Here is a 21,637-nt window from a genome sequence, read left to right as displayed (position 1 = left end):
TCTGCAGAACTTCTGCCTAGCCTCTCAGTCCCTAGTCTGTAGCAGTGCATGGGAGTCTTCCTTCCTAAGTGCAGGACTCTGCACTTATCCTTGTTGAACCTCATCAGATTTCTTTTGGCCCAATCCTCTAATTTGTCTAGGTCACTCTGTATCCCATCCTTACCCTTCAGGATATCTACCACTCCTCCCAGTTTAGTGTCATCTGCAAACTTACTGAGAAGAGTGCGTCAGTCTTCCCTAAAAAGGTTAATGATGACCAGATATTCAACCCATAATACTGACAACCACGGGGAAGGAATGCAAGCCAAGATAGGGGAAACACAGGTCATTAATAAAGATATTGAACAAAAACAGCCCCAGGACCGACCCTTGGGGCATTCCTCTTGATATCGGCTGCCAACTAGACATGGAGCCATTGATCAGTACGCATTGAGCCCGATGATCTAGCCAGCATTCTATCCACCTTAAAGTCCGTTCATCCAGCCCATACTTCTTTAACTTTCTGGCAAGAATACTGTGGGAGACCGTATCAAAAGCTTTGCTAAAGTCAAGGAATAACACGTCCACTGCTTTCCCCTCATCCACAGAGCCAGTTATCTCATCATAGAAGGCAATTAGATTAGTCAGGTATGACTTGCCCTTGGTGAATCCATGCTGACTGTTCCTGATCACTTTCCTCTCCTCTATGTGCTTCAGAATTGATTCCTTGAGGACCTGCTCCATGATTTTTCCCAGGGATAAATTAGATGTATTCAAGTCAGCTGGGCCTGATGAAATTCATTTTAGGTACTTAAGGAACTAGCTGAAGCAATCTTGAAGCCATTAATAATTATATTTGAGAACTCCTGGAGGACAGGTAAGGCCCCAGAAGATCAGAGAAGGACAAACATAGTACCTGTCTTTAAAAAGGGAAACCAAGTAAAACCCAGGGAATTATAGACCAGCCAGTCTAACTTCAAAACCTGGAGCAAATTATTAAACAATTTATGTGTAAGCACCTGGAAGATGTAAGGAATAGTTAGCATAAACAAATCATGCCAAACCCATTTAATTTCCTTCTTTGATAAGGATTACTGACGTAGTGAATGGGGGGAAGCAGTAGATGGGATATACCTTGATTTTAGTAAGGCTTTTTACACAGTTCTGCATGGCACACGGTCTAGATGAATTTACTATAAGGTGGGCGCACAACTGGTTAAAAGACCATATTCAAAGAGTAGCTATCAATGGCTTGCTGTCAAATTGGGAGGATGTATCTAGTGGGGTCCTGTAGCGAACTGACGACTCACCGGCGTGGCGCCTCCTGCTGGTCATCTGGGAATTAGATCTTTTCCAGCTTGCAGAGCACCCTCTGCAGGCCAGTGTCTCACCTGCCGCTGGCCCCATGTCCTGCCCAGACCCCAGTGCCCTTTACCCTGGGGTTCTGCCCCAGCAGTACCCCCACACTTTGGGTCTCCCTTCCCAGGGGAACCCCCAACCCTCTAAACCCACCTTGCCTCAGTGGCCACTGCCAGTCATCATCTAGCCCCCGCTCACTCGGGCAGACTGCAATCTGTAAACCACTCATCATTGGCAAGGGAGTAGGACCTGCTGCCTTTGCCTAACCCCAGGCTACATCTCTGCAGCCCCAGTACCTCTTTAGGCCTGGCACAAGGCCTGCAGCCTGAGGAGTTACCAGGCTGGAGCTCCCCAGCCCTATTCCCCTGCTCTGCTCTAGTACCTTGCTCTCAGGCACCTAGCCCTTCCCACTCCAGGGCTAGAGTAAGACTTCTACAGCTCCTAGCCCTCAGCCCTCTAATAGGGCCAGCTGTGGCCTGATTGGGGCATGGCCCCAGCTGTGGCTGCTTCCCCCAATCATCCTAGCTTTTCCCACCAGCAGCCCTCTCCAGGGCTGCTTTTACTATTGGCTCCCCCAGGCAGCTCTCTCCCAGGGCTGTTTTAACCCCTTCAGGGCTGGAGCAGGGTGACCACCCCGCTACTGGTCCTGTGGGGGTCAGTCCTGTGTCTGGTATTATTCAATATTTTCATTAATGATTTGGATAATAGAATGGAAAGTATGCTTATAAAATTTGCAGATGATACCAAACTAAGACAGGTTGCAAGCACTTTGGAGGCCAGGATTAGAATTCAAAATGACCTTGACTGGTCTGAAATCAACAAGATGAAATTCATTAAAGACAAGTGCAAAGTTCTACACGTAGGAAGCAAAAATCAACTGCACAACTACAAAATGGGGAATAACTGTCTAGGCGGTAGTATTGCTGAAAAAGATATGGGGGTTTTAGTGGACCACAAACTGAATATCCATTTTCAATGTGATGCAGCTGCAAAAAACGCTAATATGATTCTGGGGTGTTATGTGAGACACAGGAGATAATTGTCCCGCTATATTCGGCACTAGTGAGGCCCTAGCTGGTGTTCTGCATCCAGTTCTGTGCGCGACAATTTAAGAAGAGTGTGGACAACTTGGAAAGAGTCCCAGAGACAAGCAACAAAAGTGATAAAAGTTTTAGAAAATCTGACCTATGAGGAAAGGTTGAAAAAACTGGGCATATTTAGTCTTGAGGGGAAAAAAGACTGAGGAGGGACCTGATAACACTTTTCAGATATGCTAGGGGCTGTTATAAAGACGGTAGTGATCAGTTCTCCATGTCCACTGAAGGTAGGACAAGAAGTAATGGTTTTAATATGCAGCAAGGGAGACTTAAGTTAAATATTGGGAAACACTTTCTAACTCTAAGGACAGTTAAGCTCTGGAATAGGCTTCCAAGGGAGGTCGTGGAGTCCTCATCTTTGGAAGCTTTTAAAAACAAGCTGAACAAACACCTGTCAGGGATAGTCTAGGTTTACTTGCTCCTGCCTCGGTGCAGGGGGCTGACTTGTTGACTTCTCAAGGTCCCTTCCAGCCCTACAGTGCTACGATTGTATGAACTGATCCCCTGAAGCCTGATTAATGATTACCCAGAAACACGATCACATAACAAATGTCATGTTTGAGGTGTTCTAGTTATTCACTCATGGATTCCCATTAAGGACTTGGAGACCCATTGCAAATTATTTAACTTTGAAATGAGCGAGGTGCTGAGCACCCTCACACAGTGAATGTTAAGGGTATTAGTGCTGACGTCGTGGGTGCTCTGGGGCTCAAGCATCCACGGAAAAAAATAGTGGATGCTCAGCACCCACCAGCCGCAGCTGTTTGGCAGCACCGCCAATCAGCTGTTCGGCAGCTCTGCAGATCAGCTGTTCGGCAGCTGGGGGAGGCACTTGGGGGAAGGTGGAGAGCAGCGAGCGGTGGATGGGCAGGGGCCTCAGGGAAGGGTTTGGGGTGAGGGCAGAGCCTCAGGGAAGGGGGCAGAGTGGGATGGGAAGAGGTGGAGTGACAGTGGGGCCTTGGGAAGGGGTGGAGTGGTGGCAGGGCCTCTTGGTGGAGCGGGGGTGGAGCACCCCCAGGGAAAAATAAAAGTCAGCACCTAGGGTTAAGGGCACCCAACACCTTACAGCAGATATTCAACCCATCACAAGACCAGACAGCGTGTGAACAAACACTGTACAAACAAATGAAAAGAAATAATTGCCATATATTTTGTTCATTTATTTTGATAGCTTCAAATTAATTGGAATAATTTGGTGATACTTTTATAGATGCACAGATATTAAAGCCAGAAGTGACTCATATTTACGACCACCTAGTCTGACCTCCTGCGTAATGCAGGCTAGAGAATTTTACCCAGTAAGTTCTCCATGAGCTTGAGCAGAACTTTGTGAATGCTCTAGAAAGGCTTTGTGTGATGAGAATCCTCCACTTCCCTTAGGAAGTTCTTTCAGTGGTTAATTACCTTCACTGTTAAAAATGTATGCTTTTTCCTAGTTTGAACTTGGTACTTAGAAAGTACAGTAATAGGCAATATAGAACTACCTAGGGGAGCTAGACTGGTGGATACTTTATTATCATACTTCACAATATACCAATCTGTGTTTTGTGGTATAGTTTGTAAAAATAATGGCATCTTGTGGCCTGAATTTTTTCAGTGGCTGCACACATTAATTCCCATTAAAGTCAATAGAAGCTACAAGCGCTCAGGCCCTCTGGAAAATCAGCCCTCAATACTGGTGATGAAATCTTTCAGGGAAGTGGGAAGAGAGATTGAAATGTTCTGTGTGACTTATAAGATATGTGGCTTATTGAGGTTCTACTGTATATATCCGAGCATTTCAATGCTTCTAGGTATCAGTCGTGTAAGGTATCAGTATGTAAGTTGACACATGTGGCTCCATTGAGTTTAATGAGAGTACACATGTGTGAGTCTTGCAGGATTGGGGCATCACAGCTGGAAGTTGGACTGCTAACTCTCTTGGGTCCCTTTAAAAATCCCAACTTACTTTTTTTTTTAAAGAAAAATATGGTCTTGTCTTTCTTGTTTGATTTAAAGTTTCAGTGAGTTGAATTAGATTTTATTTTTTATATCAAATACTTATAAACTGCCAGTTTGGTTTTTGCCATAGTGTGTTTTTACCAAAATCAGTGTAGAAAACAGCATCTTTGGGAATCCAATAATAATTGTTATGGATCCAATCCATGCATTCTCAAAGCTCTGACTTTATCATGGAATTAAACATGTTAATGCTAAATAACATATTTGATCCTAAAGTTTATCACTAAACCCAGTGCCTTTAATTTAAATCAGTCTAAGTGTTCTCGCTCCAAGTCTTCTTGACTCTGGTCAGTGCTACTAGCCTTCAGGAGCACCAAATTAACATACAGCATTTTAAAAAATTGAAAGATAAAAGTTGCCTCTTAAAAAACCAAACCAGAAGCAAACAGCTGGCATTTAATAGCAGCTGTATGAACCATTATAGATGAGGCATTTGTACCCTCTATTGTATGTAGAGCACCAGATCCTGAGACCTTTACTTAGTTTATGCTGAGCCCTTACTAAGGTGTTTGCATAAACAAGGACTGAATAAAATCTGACTCTAATGAATATTGAATAAATGGAAATGGTATTTGGTTCAAACTCAGTAATAGACGGGGCAGAAATGATTGCCTCACATGGCTGTTACAGCAAATATAAATTCTAAATAATATTGTTAGTCAATTCCATAACCTCACCTAACAATGTCTCAAGTGCCTCTCTTCCTTTATATTTTCTCAATAACTTGGTAATGATCCATACGACTATGAAAAAAACAGGCTAGCGTTTATACATTTACCTGTAATTAGAAGTTGTAAGGGAATGTCAGTGTACCACTAATCATAATTAAAGGAGGACATATCCATTTTCTAGAATGACATTTTGGTAATTAAATCTACCCTTATCTTCTCCAAAATGATTCCGTTTGTGTTTGTTTCTAAATTGCACAATGCACAGGCTAACCCCTTATTCTGAGTGCTCTGGGCTTTATGCTGGTACTATTGACTGAGAAGGTTAGCATACGTATTCTCTTCTGCCTGCAGGTAATGTTTGTTGGCAAAATGGCAGTTTTAAAATATAGGGTCAGATCATCAGCTGGTGTAAATGGTATAGCTCCATTTAAGTCAACAGAACTACATCAGTTTACACCAGCTAAGGATGTGGCCCATAAATAGCAATGAACAAAGAAACAAGTAGCCTCCCCTGGAACTAGAAGGCAGGCTTCAAACAAGCAACCTGCCAGTACTGAGTGAGGAGAGGCATTTAGTAGGTGAGAGAGGTGTGGGGTCCATTGCAGGTGAACAGGAGGGTGATATGTACTGGCCACAAGAAAGAGGAAAGAAGAAGAGCTGATGTCATGGGAAGGGACCTAAAGGAAACGGAGCCTTCTTCTAACCTCCCACCCACCAATCTTAACCCATGCTGGGCCACCATCAGAACAGGCTATGCTGAAGTGAAAAGTGGCTGAGTCAGCCATGTCAGGGATACAACAAAGTGGAGTTTCTAATTATGCAGCTTTCAACAGGTATTTGAATTATTATGCAGGTTAAACAAAGTCTCAGGTGTAAGCCAGAATGTGGCTTAGCGCCTGTTTGAAATTGAATTTCTGCTTAACTCTAGCTGACCAAAGGGAATCCCTGGAGCATAAAAGATGTGATCAGTGCAGCTGACCAGCCTATGTCCAGGGGGAGGGATAGCTCAGTGGTTTGAGCATTGGCTTGCTAAACCCAGGGTTGTGAGTTCAATCCTTGAGGGGGCCATTTTGGGATCTGGGGCAAAAATTGGGGATTGGTCCTGCTTTGAGCAGGGGGTTGGACTACATGATCTCCTGAGGTCCCTTCCAACCCTGATATTCTATGACCCACTTCCTAGTGAAATATCATGAAAGGAAGCAAGCCTGTTGGGGGCTGGGATCAGGGATTGGACAGAAGGAGTGGGATACTGATGATCTACTTGGGATGCTAGAGAGCCTGTTGGGGAGAGGGAATAGGGGACTGAGCGAAGAACTGATTGGACTGGGAAATAGAGTGACAGAAATCTCTAAGTCTTTGGTATCTGAACTGTGGGGAACTGCCCTATTCCTCCAAACATATTGGGGTTCACCCAGCACTATTTTCAATAACCTGAGGATATTACAGTGTGTTGTTCTGATCCATTATTAAATGCCCTTGATATCGCTCATGTCAGACTGAGGAAGTAGGAGACTTAAGTTCATGCTTTGCAAAACCTTTTACAAGATTTTTATTTGATACTCAGCTGCCAAAATAGTACCCTCTGACTGTACACCGATAAGATTCATACCCAGAGAGTATATTTAGAATAGTGCCTTAGTAATACTATCTTGTCTCAAGGCTTTTATATGGTACTTCCTGTTCATCTCAATTTCTTTGATAACCATTCTTGGTAATAGTGCCTTCTTTTTGGGGAGCTAGGAGGTTGGCTATTCCCTACCAATGCAGCAGGGAGAGGTCTGGTTCCATAAACCTAGGACTTCTGATTTTTGAGGATTATTAATTTCATTTTGGGGGGTTTATTTTGAGCAATTTTTGAGTTTTATGTAGATGTCCAAAATCCAGAGGGCTTTCTCTTTGTGTACAGCATAATGAGTAATACATAATATACATTACTCATTGCTTTGGTATATACTGTAATGAATAAACTTTTGGTAATGGTTCCTAGTTCACTTTAACATAGTACTGTTTTGGTTTTTTTTAGTGTAGCACTATGTTAAAGCATGCTAATGCACGCCACCAGGGACCATAGACTATCAGGTTTGGAAGGGACCTCAGGAGGTCATCTAGTCCAACCCCCTGCTCAAAGCAGGACCAATCCCCAATTTTTCCCCCAATCCCTAAATGGGCCCCTCAAGGATTGAACTCACAACCCTAGGTTTAGCAGCCCAATGCTCAAACCACTGAGCTATCCCTCCCCACAATTAAATTTAATTGCGCCAATTAAAGTGCAACACAGTAGCGTGTTTTAGAAATCACATCCCCATAATCTACATGACTGCTCCATGTAGACAAACCCTTAGATTAGAATTACCATACATTTGGGTTTTCCCGGACATTGCCTCCTCCGCCCTCTGTCTGGGTGGATTTTTCAAATAAGAGGCAACGTCAGGGTTTTTTTGTGGAGCAGACATTGCAGCTCAGAAAGAGTCCCGATTGGTCCTTCCTCTGCATCCACATCTAATTGGTTCCTCACAGCTGCAGGATCCTGCCCACCCAAGCCCTGGCTCCCAGCCCTGGGGAGGGGGAGAGCCCCGCAGGGAGGTGCTGACAGACAGCTGTTGCTGCATCCCAGGTCTCCACCAGCTGCCCTGCCACCATGACAGGGTGCGACACTGCTCCCCCACCTCAAGAGTGAGTCCCCAGGTACTCCTCCCAGTATAGTCACACCCCTTCAGCACCTCCCAAGTATTCCCCAGTACACATACGTGCCTCCAGCACCTGCCAAATTCCCCTTCCAGCACCCCCCAAATATCTCTCAGTACACACAACTCCCCCCCAGCACTCCCCAACTGTACTCCCCTCCAACTCCCCTCTCCTTCCTCCCCCACCAAGAGTATCATCTTTTTTGAGAACCTGAAACATGTTAACCCTACTTAGATGCAAGTGACCTTTTCTGGTGTTTATTGGATAAACACCTATTTCTTTTCTTTTTTGTAATGTGGGTATTTTATGAATGTTCCTCAGTTAAAACAAGAAATCAGAAGCCCTCCATACACCCTGATCCATACAGTGTCCTGCTTTTGTTTTGGTTGGTTGCCAGAAACTCAAGATTGCGCCATCATAGAGTCCTGGCCAGAGTAGGTTTCCTTAGGTATGTCTGCACTGCAGTTAGACACCCACAGCTGGCCAATGCCAGCTGACTCAGTTCCCAGGACTCGGGCTAAAGGGCTGTGTAATTGTGGAGCAGATGTTTGGGCTCAGGCTGCACCCTGAGCTCTGGGACGCTCCCACCACAGAGTTTCCAGCCTGATCCTGAATGTCTACACCACAGTTAAACTGCCCCTTAGCCCAAGCCTTGCAAGCCACGGGCTTTTAATTGCAGTTTAGACATATCCCCTGAGGCCCACAAGAACCAGGAATCCCTGAACAGAAGCAGAGAGCACTAGCATGCCCTTGCACCCAGCCATTGTGTTGAACTGCTGTGGCATTGTGTATGATTACATTAATTCAGTGCTGTTGCTGTTTTTATTTTAACCAGGTAATGATGATTCAGACATAGAGATCCAAGAGGACGAGGGATCTGATAGTGAAGTGGAAGACAGGCAGCTAATAAAGCAGCGCACGGCCATGGAGATCCTGATGCAAGGTATCCTCACTTCCCCTTAATTCCCCCTCTTCCTCCTCACTGCTCAGCGCAGGGTTTGGACACTTTTTTTTGTGGGACACTTTGGGTATAAGATCCTGTTAGGGTTCATGAGCTTGCACCCTCCTCAGTTCCCTTTTGCTGACAGGGGTACTGTAGTGCTTCAGAGAAAAGGAGTCTTTTCAAGGGAGCCAAGGCAAGGGAAATTTTACTGGAAAGATCAGTGTGTTTTTACCTTGTCTGGATTCAGAAATAGCTTTGGAAATAGCCGTAGGCCTGTGGTCCCAATGCCTTCTTTTCCTTTCGCGGTAGATGTAGAGTGAATTCACATATTCTCTACACCAGCAGTTCTCAAACTATGGGTCAGGACCCCAAAGTGGGTTGGGACCCCATTTTAATGGGGTAACCAAGGCTGGCTTAGACTTGCTGGGACCTGGGGCCAAAGCCCCAGGGCTTCAGCCCTGGAGAGCAGGGCTTAGGTTACAGGCCCCCTGCTTGGGGCTGAAGCCCTTGGGCTTGGGCTTTGGCCCCCGTCCTGGGGAGGTGGGGGGTGCTTGGGCGGGCTCAGGCTTCGATCCCCCCTCCTGGGGCCGTGTAGTAAGTTTTGTTGGCAGAAGTGGGTCGCGGCACAATGAAGTTTGAGAACCCCTGCCCTACACTAACCTCCTGAGGTGCTTCTTCAAAACTTGGCCTTTCGTTGTATTCACAATGCCACCCAAACTGCCCTAGTAATGTGCCCAAGAAACTTGCACTGTTTCCCTTATGGAAGGACAGGTTAGCTCACATGATTGTAATAACATATGAGTTGGAGATTTTAACCTCTAAGATACTAGTTCCAGCACAGCCCTGACCAGCAGTGACTCAGAGTAGTTACCATCTGAGAGCTGCTTTAATGGCTTGTGTGAAGTGACCTGGAGCTCTTGGTTCAGTTCCTACTGTACAGTTGTATACATTAAAAATAAGAAGTACCTAATTGTCACCTTGGGGCAGTTTCAGCAGAGGCCAAGTATTTAAAAGAGACAGAGACAATGAAAGGTTTCAGAGTAACAGCCGTGTTAGTCTGTATTCGCAAAAAGAAAGGGAGTCATCGTGGCACCTTAGAGACTAACCTATTTATTTGAGCATAAGCTTTCGTGAGCTACAGCTGTAGCTCACGAAAGCTTATGCTCAAATAAATTGGTTAGTCTCTAAGGTGCCACAAGTACTCCTTTTCTTTTAGAGACAATGAATTATCTCTTCACGGGCAGCAATGGACCTCTGGGCCAGGGGCGAAGGAGCAGTGTGAGGAAGTTCATAGAGCTGCTGCTCCTACTGGAACCTGTTCTTTGGAAAAACTGTCAAGTCTACGCCTAATTCTGTTCTCATCTACTGCCGCATCATTCTGTTAATTTTCCTAGAGTTATTTTGGATTTAGGCTGGTGTATGTGGGAGCAGAGCCAGACCCTGGATCTCAGCCAGCCACATTTCAAACATTTTTATCCCAAACTGTTTGCCATGATTTTCATAATAAAAGTACTCTCTCTCGAAAACCACCAGAAGCACAAATATTCACAAATAATTTTTACATCAGAATTTATTAGAAAAAAACCAGCATGCATCTTCATGGTTTTGGTGCTTTGGGAATAGTTAGCCCTAAACTGTGTATGAGCTCACTCTTGGTCACTGCTCCAGTATACAGCTAAATACTACACTTACTTCCATCTATGCCGATTGCCTTTGCCGATTTTCAGTTGCTAACATTGAGACAAAACAAAGCACAAGCTAGCTGGCTATAGTCAAATGGCGGGTCCTTCACAACAGCTTCGGAAGGAAGAAACAGCATCTAAAAGCAGTGGATTTTGCTGTGAGTGAGGTTTTTGTAGGAAAAGCTTTGCTGCTGCAAATAACTATGGCTGCAGACTCGTTATTAACGAAAGTATTATTTGTTATGCTTCATGTAGGCAATTCCCAATCTCCTGGTACATCTTCACTGCCAGAGTGCCTAGATCAGGGGTTCTCAAACTGGGGGTCGTGAGGTTATTACATGGGGGATCTCAAGCTGTCAGCCTCAACCCCCAAGGCCCGCTTCGCCTCCAGCATTTATAATAGTGTTAAATATTTTAAAATGCGCTTTTAATTTATGGGGGGGTTGCACTCATAGGCTTGCTGTGTGAAAGGGGTCACCAGTACAAAAGTTTGAGAGCCACTGGCCTAGATCGCTTGCCACAGTTTCATAGTTACTGTGCCTCCATACTTAATAGACTTCTTCTGGCACATAATCCACCTCTGAACTTTTCCATAATTTATCTGATCTCTCTGTTTGCTGAATCAAGAGTGGCCATCCCTCTGAGCCTGCACCCTCTCCTTACCTTCCTTTCTTACATTTCTTTCTTCACTGCCCTGTCCTCTACTTGTCTGCACAGGAACATTGCACTATCTCTTGCTATGTCACATGGCACCAGGAGGCAAATTATCAGCAACTAAGGACACTGCTTGTAATTGACCTAAAACATCAAGGGACATACTCAAATCTCACAACGAGAAGGATCTTACTTCATGAGTATAGCATTTTTGTTTTCTCTGTTGTTTACCCCCTGACAGACTAAATAGGAAAGTGACAAGTGTAAAGCCTGTTCATATCTAAACAGATGATTAGATGGCACAGTGATTACATGTAGTGCACTGATCTGTCACTTCATTTCTGGAGACTAAGGTTCCAACCTGAATTTTCAGTCATAAGTGAGATAAGTTCAGAGTCTAGTCAGAACCGGCTCTAGGTTTTTTGCCACCCCAAGCAAAAAAAAATTTTGGCCACCCCCCCTCCCCCGCCCTTTTTTTTTTGGCTTTTACACGTTTGCACTTTGAAATGGTTTGGGGGTTTTTTTTGACTGTTTAAAATTTTTAAAAAAATGAAAACAGAGAATTTGTAGTTAGTGAAATAAAACAATTTCCTACTAGTGTACTCATTTAATTTTAACAAAATCACAATTACAAACAATTCAGGTTCAACTATACACTAATGAAAAACGTTAGTCTCTTCCGGTGCACCCAGTTTCTCATAAATTAAAAGAATTTATATGAACTGAATTTTTCTGGTTTTTATACTTGTGTAGTTTTTTAATAATTCCGTGAAATCTAAATTTTTTGCAGTGGTACTTTCAATTGAAATTAATGCGAGTCTTGACAAACGATTTTGAGACATGGCAGACCTCAAATAATTTTTAAGTAATTTCAGTTTTGAGAAACTGCGCTCACCAGAAGCCACTGATACTGATAATGTTAAAAGACTGCGTAATGCTATAGCAGTCCTTTGGAATGAGGTGCTCGGGTCTGTACATCCCGCCCGTAGGCCCCCAGCAGATCTCAGACCCGGCCCCACCCCCGCAGAGGGGACAGTAACCGATAGAGTGGCTGGGGAGCGGGTCAGCCGCGGGGAAGGGGGGCGGACCAGGAGTGCCCAGCCAGCACCGAGCTGCCCGGGGCAGCGGATCCCTTACCGGCCACGGGTCCTGCCCCTATCCCAGGCTCCCGTCCACTCGGCTCCGGCTCCTCCGCTGCTTGTGACACGTGTGGCAGGGGTGGGGAGAGGGGGAGAAGCTGCATCACTCTGCTCCCCCAGCAGCGGTGGGCCAGGGCAGGGACCACCCCTGGGCCAGGACCCCCACGCTGAGCCCACCGCCCTGCCCCACGCAGGGGCTCATTGGTTGACTGAGCAGGGCCGGGGGGAAAAAAGGATGGTCAGAATGCTGCCCCTGGAAATGTGCCACCCCAAGCCCGTGCTTGCTTTGCTGGTGCCTAGAGCCAGTCCTGAGTCTAGTCAAGCTTCTAACTTAACTTTGGCCCATGTAATAAAACCATTACAGAATGTGACACATGTTGATGGTTTGTGCTCAGGAATAGCCCAGTAATGGAAATGCTACAGATTCAGACAGAGATGGTCTGTGTTTACAGAGCTGCATGAGAGAGCCTGATTGCATTAAGTCAACTGTTATTCAGTGCTGTCAGTTCTCTCAGCAACTTTATCCAGGGTGCTAATGAAGCCCAGTTATCCAGATGGCTTGGGGAGTGTGCCCAAAGTTCAATAGCTCTTGCTCTCTATTCTAGGAATTGAAGAGATCCCAACTATAGAAATATCACCTCTGTGTTTATATTTGGGGATGAGGTTCGGCAGCTTAGGCTATAGCAACCCAAGACTGCTTTGGTTTTTGGTGTGGGAGGATGGTCTTTATTAATGCAAAGTCAAAGACTAAGAGATCCAGATTTCCTAAAGCATATTAACATTCCAGCAGCTGTGTGTGGGATTGCTGTGATAATGGTGTGTTGGCTGACAAGCTAACCAGTGTATTTGGAGAAAATCTATTCTTGTGAAAAGCTACATTGTTTAACACAGTCCTAGCAAGGATGAGTACGGAAACGTTGCAGAAGAGAAAAGAGAAAAGGCTTTTTATTCAGAAAGCAAAATGCATCTTACAGGAGCATGTGAAACTAAGTATATAACAATCAAACCTAAGAGGCGGATTCTGGCTGGCGATGCATGCAGGGGTCAGAGAGCCTGGTCCCCATGTCTGTGTATGTCCACTGTCTGACTTGCCCGTAACAGTTCTACATAAGCATGGTGGTGGCTGCACTGCACGGATCATTCCTAATCTCATTACCAATCGATTTCACGGGAGGGACTGCACGTTGAGCAGCATGTAACCACTGTATAGTGCAGCTATACTATGAGAAATCTTTGATCCTGATGCCTTTCTAATGTACATGCACTTCCAGATTCTCCCGGGTTAAGTCTTAGTTTTGGTTTCAGAGCTGTATTTTTCTTTAAGACCTAGAGAGTCAGTAAGAACTGGATTATTATTAAATACCCCAAATAAGATTTTTTTTCATGTTTTGAAAAGCAGGAGAAAATCCATGGAAACCTGTGAGAACCTAAACAAGGAACAGACAGCTGTTGGGCATTCCTTATTGGATTTCCCCCCACTAGATTAATGGCCCATCTGTAGTTTCTTCACACCTTAGTGAGACTGGAGAGAAGGGAACATGCTAGAAATTCAGCAGCTGAGGTCTGCCACTCTGCCAGATGATTTGGGCAAGAAACAGCCTCTCTGTGACTCAGTTTCCCTATCTGTAAAATGGGTGTAAAAATCTTGACCATTGTAAAGCACTTTGAGATCTACTGATGAAAAGTGCTACATGAGAGCTAAGCATTATTATTATTTGGTGCCTACTTTCACAAATCTAATATTATTTGTGTGCTTTTGGAATGCTAATGACTGTGGCATCTGGGACCTGATCATGAAAGGTATTGAGCACTTCTGTCTCCAGTTGAAGTTGACAGGATTTTCAAGTGCTCAACACCTCTCAGATTCAGACCCTTGGAACTGAATGTACTTTGACAAATGCACCAGAGGGCAGACCTGCCCCCCTGTCATGGGGTGAAGTGGACAAACAGCCTGAGTTAGAGACAAAATGGCACCTGTCACTTGGACTCTGCTGAGCCTCCATGTGGCTTTTTTTTTTCACACATCCATTCCCTGGAGGGATGACAGTTATTGTTTTTATAACCACAGAATGTAAGTGTTGGACCCAAGACTCATAAAGAGCTCTGTGGAGTCTTTCCAGTCAGTTCCCTCGGCAAATGCAGCCTCAAGCTGTTGTTTTAAATCAGGGGTGGGCAAACATCTTGGGCCAAGGGCCACATCTGGGTGGGGAAATAGTATGCAGGGCAGGGGGTTGGGGTGTGGGAGGGAGTGCAGGGTGTGGGAGGGGGTGCGGTGTACAGGAATGGGCTCAGGGCAAGGGATTGGGGCAGAGAAGGGGTGCGGGGTGTATGGGGGGCTCAGGGAAGGGGGTTGGGGTGCAGGAGGGGTGCAGAGTGCAGGAGGGGGCTCAGGGCAGGGGTGCGGACTGCGGGAGGGAGTTCAGGGCAGGGGGTTGGGGTGCAGAAGGAGTGCGAGGTGTGACGGGGCTCAGGGCAGGGAGTTGGGGTGCAGCAGGGGGCTCAGGGCAGGGGGTTAGGGTGCAGGAGGGGTGCGGTGTGCAGCAGGGGGCTCAGGGCAGGGTGCAGGAGGGCTTCGGGGTCCGGCCCGGCACCGCTTACCTAAAGTGGCTCCGGAGTGGCAGTGGCGCGCACCAGGCCCTGGCCCCACGCTGCACCACTCTGGGAAGCAGCCAGCACCACGGCCCTGCACGGCCCCTGAGGGATGGGGGGCCCAGAACTCCTCACGCTGCCCTTGCCATCCCTCCAGGTACCTCCCACAAAGCTCCCATTGGCCGTGGTTCCCCGTTCCTAGCCAATGGGAGCTGTGGGGAGCGGTGGCTGGAGGCAAGGACAATGCACGGAGCCTCCACCCCAGAGCCCCAGGGACATGGTGCTGGTGCGGGGCCTGCAGCACCATGGGGGGCAATCCTGCAGGCCAGATCCAAAGCCCGGAGGGGCCGGATGTGGCCCGCGGGCCATAGTTTGCCCACCCGTTTTAAGTGGTAGTATTTGCCTGAGAGACCAGAAGGGCTCCATTAACATTTAATTAGGCAGTTTGTTAAAGTCCACAGTATGAAGCCAATGTACCTGTTCCAGCTGATCTCATATTTACATATTCATCACATTATTTACTGAAGACTAGGAAGGATCCTTCATGCAACTGTGCCTAAAAGATATTTGAACACAGTGCGTAGAAAACACAGAGAAATGTACAGTAAATCACAACAGCCCAGTTCTTTTAATGGGGCATCTCTCCCCAGTACTAGAGACACAAGGGTTAGAGACTTAGTCTGGGACTTCAGAGGATGTTAAGGGAGTTAGGTGACCAACTGCCATGACAGTCAATGGGATTTGGGCACCTACCTTCAGCTCCTTTGCAGATCACAGCCTAATTCTTTGCCAAGTCTTCAAAATCAGAAGTGGTTTTGAACTCTAGAAATACAACCCAACCATCTGACCCAACTCCTCCTGAAGGTCGAAACAACGGACTGGACTTCTGCATAGAGTGTTTCCGCCAACATGCACGGGCTGAAATTGTGGAAAAGCAGCATCACTTGCCCCATAACCTCAGACATGCAGAACACAACGCCATCCACAGCCTCAGGAACAACTCTGACATCATAATCAAAAAGACTGACAAAGGAGGTGCTGTTGTCACTATGAATAGGTCAAAATATGAAAGAGGCTGCTAGGCAGCTCTAACACTACATTCTACAGGCCATTACCCTCTGATCCCACTGAGAGTTACCAAAAGAAACTACACCATTTGCTCAAGAAATTCCCTGAAAAAGCACAGAAACAAATCTGCACAGACACACCCCTAGAACCACGACCAGGGGTATTCTGTCTTCTACCCAAGATCCATAAACCTGGAAATCCTGGACGCCCCATCATCTCAGGCATTGGCACCCTGACAGCAGGGTTGTCTGGCTATGTAGACTCTCTCCTCAGGCCCTATGCTACCAGCACTCCTAGCTATCTTCGAGACACCACTGACTTCCTGAGGAAACTACAATCCATGGGTGATCTTCCAGAAAACACCATCCTGGCCACTATGGATGTAGAAGCCCTCTACAGCAACATTCCACACAAAGATGGACTACAAGCCGTCAAGAACACTATCCCCGATAATGTCACGGCAAACCTGGTGGCTGAACTTTGTGACTTTGTCCTCACCCATAACTATTTCACATTTGGGGACAATGTATACCTTCAAATCAGCGGCACTGCTATGGGTACCCGCATGGCCCCACAGTATGCCAACATTTTTATGGCTGACGTAGAACAGTGCTTCCTCAGCTCTCGTCCCCTAATGCCCCTACTCTACTTGCGCTACATTGATGACATCTTCATCATCTGGACCCATGGAAAAGAAGCCCTTGAGGAATTCCACCATGATTTCAACAATTTCCATCCCACCATCAACCTCAGCCTGGACCAGTCCACACAAGAGATCCACTTCCTGGACACTGCAGTGCTCATAAGCAATGGCCACATAAACACCACCCTATACCGGAAACCTACGGACCGCTATACTTGCCTACATGCCTCTAGCTTTCATCCAGACCACACCACACAATCCATTATCTACAGCCAAGCTCTAAGATACAACCACATTTGATCCAGTCCCTCAGACAGAGACAAACACCTACAAGATCTCTATCAAGCATTTTTAAAACTACAATACCCACCTGCTGAAGTGAAGAAACAGATTGACAGAGCCAGAAGAATACCCAGAAGTCAACTACTCCAGGACAGGCCCAACAAGGAAACTAACAGAACACCACTAGCCGTCACCTTCAGCCCCCAACTTAAACCTCTCCAGTGCATCATCAAGGATCTACAACCTGTCCTGGAAAACTATCTCCCACTCTCACAGATCTTGGGAGACAGGCCAGTCCTTGCTTACAGACAGCCCCCCAACCTGAAGCAAATACTCACCAGCAACCACACACCAAAAACACTAACCCAGGAACCTATCCTTGCAACAAAGCCTGTTGCCAATTCTGTCCACATATCTATTCAAGGGACACCATCATAGGACCTAATCACATCAGCCACACCATAAGAGGCTCGTTCACATGCACATCTACCAATGTGATATATGCCATCATGTGCCAACAATGCCCCTCTGCCTTGTACATTGGCCAAACTGGACAATCTCTATGCAAAAGAATAAATGGACACAAATCAGACATTAAGAATTATAACATTCAAAAACCAGTCAGAGAACACTTCAACCTCCTTCGTCGCTCAATTTCAGACCTAAAAGTCGCAATTCTTCAACAAAAAAACTTCAATTACAGACTCCAACGAGAAACTGCAGAACTGGAATTAATTTGCAAACTGAACACCATTAAATTAAGCTTGAATAAGGACTGGGAGTGGATGGGTCATTACACAAAGTAAAAACTATTTCCCCTTGCTAATTTTTCCCCCTACTGTTACTCACACCTTCCTGTCAACTGTTTGAAATGGGCCATCCTGATTATCACTACAAAAGGTTTTTTTCCTCCTGCTGATAATAGCCCACCTTAATTAATTGGTCTTGTTACAGTTGGTATGGCAACACCCATTTTTTCATGTTCTCTGTGGATATATCTCTTCTTACTGTATTTTCCACTGCATGCATCCAATGAAATGGGTTTTATCCCACGAAAGCTTATGCCCAAATAAATTTGTTAGTCTCTAAGGTGCCACAAGTACTCCCCCTTATTTTTTTTTTTTTTTTTACTCCTGATGGTTAGAAACCCTCAAATTTCAAGCTTATACTTGTTGATGGCCAGTTTATATCCATTTGTTCTCGGGCATAGGGGTTAATACATGTCCAGTGTAGACAGTGCACGCTATTACTCTGCCAGCTGCAGCAAGAGTCACACGCAGAGGGAAAACTGCAGATGCATGAAGCTTGAAACCCTGGATACACATTCATTTCCAATAGCTCAGTGGCTACATACTTTACAGAGCAAGTCAATCTGAATCCAGAGGCACAGTGAATAACAGCATGTTCATTACTAGCATTATACCCAATTATCACTTTGTACAACCTGTCCCTGCTGAACTCACGTTGTCTGTAAGTAAACCCAGCAAACTTCCATTCATTTAGAAGCAATGTGAACCTCTGTGGCAGGAGTAAATCAGTGAGTACTAAACTCCAGAGCAGGCCCTGAAACCCCAGGCTAAACTGAGCTGAACTGAGTTAACTGCAAGTGGCATACGCCTCCGTACGTGCCAGCTCTCCCTGTTCTTCAGACACAAGCCCTCTATTTTCAGGCTCTCCTCAGGAACATGAGTAAAATGTATGTGTGTCCTCTATCAGCCCCTCTTACTTCCCCTACGGAGGCTTACACACAGAGTTGATTTTAAATATCTGAATTTTAAAATATGCTCCCTTCACTGTAGAGACTCTTCTAGTAACCTGGAAGATCTCACTTTTGCTAATGCTCAGTGTACTGAGCACCCTCGCCCTCGCCTCTTCAGGATCAGACAGTCTCCAGAAATTGTGTCACAGGGCCTGATTCTCATCCCACTCCAATGTCGCAGAAATGTAACTCCATTGACTTAATGGAGCTACTCCTGATTTACATGAATGTAAGGAGGAGCAAAAAAATCACACCCACAGCGTTTCCCTCTTCTTTCTTCCACTGAAGCCCGTGGGTTATATGTCTATGACTACCTATCATTTTATAATTCAATATACAATACAGGTTGGGAGAAAACAAGTATGTCTAGTAGGTTGAGGCAGCTCTTCCAGAGCTACATAGTCTAGCCTAGGTTATGTTATACAGATGGTCCCTACAGCAGGAAAAAAGGCTCCCTTCAGATAGTGACTCCAGCACAGCCTACCCAGGGCTTCTCTTGTTTTGCTACCTTTTCTCTGTCTCCACTCCAGCAGACATGGGATGGAGAGAAAACCTTCTTGTTTTAAAGGCACTGTATGCAATATCTCACCACCCCAAGACAAAGCCTGACTCTGGGAGCTCTTAGGGTGACCTGCAAAAGGAAGCAAGTGTGCCCCCTTATGCTTCTCGCATGAATAAGGCTGGAAGGGTTTGTTTTAAAGTTGTTGATTTTTCACATTACAAATCAAGTCTTTTCTGTCCCGGAGGGCTAGTCTCTGGCAGCTAGAGGGCTAGTGATAACAAGAAAGTGGAATCTGAGCAATGGGGTCTGGGTTTTTTGTCAGACTTCTGGTTTGGTTTGGTTTTTGTTAACACTGAGTTAACTCCAGTGTCTAATGAAGACTTGGCTGAAAGGAAGTCAGAGATTCTACTCCTTGCCCTTTCACCTAAAGTACAAGAGCTCACCACAGACATCTCTGAACAGGTTTGACATTCCTCATATTTCCAAGGTAAGAAGCAAGCAGATATCATACCAGCGTCCCCACCCAAGTTTAGAAACCCTTTCAGGCCTTCTGTATTCAGCAAAGCAAGGCAGAGTCTCCTTTTCTTTTTAGGAAAAGATTGCAGGTCACCTCTCACCAAGGAGAAAAAACACTGGGTCAAGTTCTGCTTCCTCTGCTATATATGCATAGCTCTTAGTGGTGAATTTGGCTTTTCTGTTTGGGACTGGGACTGCCTAGGATTTTGGGTAACATATTAGTGCCCCCAGTAATAGTACAGAGGACAAATGAAGAGAAAAACTGCTATGGGGAATCCCAAAAGAAGACTGTCACTGATCAAGTTAAGTGAAAGAGGCCTTTCATTCTCTGAGTATCCACAGAGAGGCAGGGAATATTCCAGCTTCTTCCGGAGAATTCCCTTCCCTCAGTAAAGCCTGCCCCTGAGGAATTGCAGCTCCAAGCTATGTGAATAGGAGCTGCCACACTCAGGTTGAGCTGCAGACAAGCTGAATATAGAAGATACATTTGTTCTCCAGATAGATGCAGATATATATTCCATTTAGGTGTGTGTTTGGGACTTTATTACCTCCAACAGCTGTGTCCTAGACACTGTCAGAGCTGGCTATTCAATCCAGTTCCTCTCCATGCCTCTTTCTTACCTGTCTTCCATATCTGCAAGGACCCCTCTCATAAGACACTGCTCATTGAGCAGGTCAGCTCTCTGTTGAAGTTGGGAGTGATGGAGGAGTTTCTGCCAGAACACCAGGGCCATGGTTTTTACTGTGAGTACTTCCTGATACCAAAATCCAAGAGTGGGATGAAACCCATTCTCAACCTTAAAAACAACGAATTGTCTGGTGGCACCTTAAAAACTAACCGATGTATTTGGACATAAGCTTTTGTGGGTAAAAAAAAGCCACAAAAGCTTATGCCCAAATAAATCTGTTAGTGGGTGTGATGGGGTTGGGACTCACCACCACAGCGCCTCCTGCTGACTCGTCAGGGAATTAGCTCAGTCCATTGTGGAGCACCCTCCACTGGTGGTGTCCCATCAGTCTCTCGCCCTCTCTTGGCGCCTGGACCCGTGTTGTTCCCTTCTTGCAGCATCCTCTTCAAGACACTGCCCTCCAGCAGTGCCCCCTAGTCCTCGTTCACCCCCTTCTGGGGGGGAGGAGGGTTGGTTATCAGCAGTCTTTCACTTCGCCCAGCCACAGCGGCCAACCACACCCCAAAGTCTAACCCCTTTTGCCAGGGGTCTGGTGCAGTCCAGTATCATCACATCCAACAGCTGGGTGTATGTGCAAAGGGGGACCCAGACCAACCCTCTACTCTGGGTCCCAACCCAGGGACCCTTTGGTGGCAGCCCTTCTGCCCTCTTTTTCTCCCTTTGTCTGCCTCTCTCCCTGGGTCGCTTCCCCTTCGTCCCCTTTGCACCAGCCCAGCCCTTCCCTCGGGGCCTGCAGCCTGACAGATACTGGGCTGGAGTTCCTTCTGCTGGTGTGGTGTGGTGTGGTGTGGTGTGGTGTGGTGTGGTGTGGTGTGGTGTGGTGTGGTGTGGTGTGGTGTGGTGTGGTGTGGTGTGGTGTGGTGTGGTGTGGTCCCCTCACACAGGAGAGGGACCTTCACCCTCTGAAGGCCTGGGAAAGACAGCCTGCTCCCTTCCTGGGCAGCCTTTATATAGGGCTGAGCCTGGGCCTGATTGGCTATCTCTTACTCAGCCTCTGATTGGCTCCCTAGCAGGCCTTTTCTGATTGGCCGCCCACCCGCACAGCCTTTCTGGCCTGCTGGAGCCCCCTCTAGTATAGGAGTGGGGCAGCCACCCCACTACAGTGGGTTAAAAAAACCATGAAAGATTGTGCCCAAATAACTCAGTTAGTCTTTAAAGTGCCACCAGACTCCTCATTGCTTTTGTGGATACAGACTAACATTGCTACCCCTCTGATTCTCAACTTTCACACCCTCAACAAAGTCAGCCTCCCATATCACTTCCTCTCTATCCCAACCTGCTCACTCAGAACCGCAGTCACACCCTCCACCCTGCAGTCAACTCCCTGCACTTCACGGCATTGCTGCTGCCTGGCTAAATGAAGAGGAAGAGCAGTGCTC

At 46.2% G+C, this 21,637-nt stretch overlaps 1 protein-coding gene across 4 annotated transcripts in view; it reads left to right on the top strand.

The window, feature by feature from the left end:
• Positions 1 to 21,637, top strand: part of CLUAP1 (clusterin associated protein 1) — a 167,073-nt gene that overhangs the window by 129,084 nt on the left and 16,352 nt on the right. For all 4 annotated transcript variants that reach the window (XR_012161187.1, XM_073362811.1, XM_073362813.1 and 1 more), the window contains exon 10: positions 8,628 to 8,735. Coding sequence is in view for 3 of the 4 variants with exons in the window: in XM_073362811.1 (XP_073218912.1) it covers positions 8,628 to 8,735 (108 nt within the window). In the remaining variant the exon portion in view is untranslated. The remainder of the gene's footprint in view (positions 1 to 8,627; positions 8,736 to 21,637) is intronic.

Source organism: Lepidochelys kempii, chromosome 10, assembly GCF_965140265.1.
Source record: "Lepidochelys kempii isolate rLepKem1 chromosome 10, rLepKem1.hap2, whole genome shotgun sequence".
Taxonomy (NCBI): Eukaryota; Metazoa; Chordata; order Testudines; family Cheloniidae; genus Lepidochelys; species Lepidochelys kempii.
Note: the sequence above shows the minus strand (reverse complement) of the source record. Positions and strands in the feature narration are given on the sequence as shown.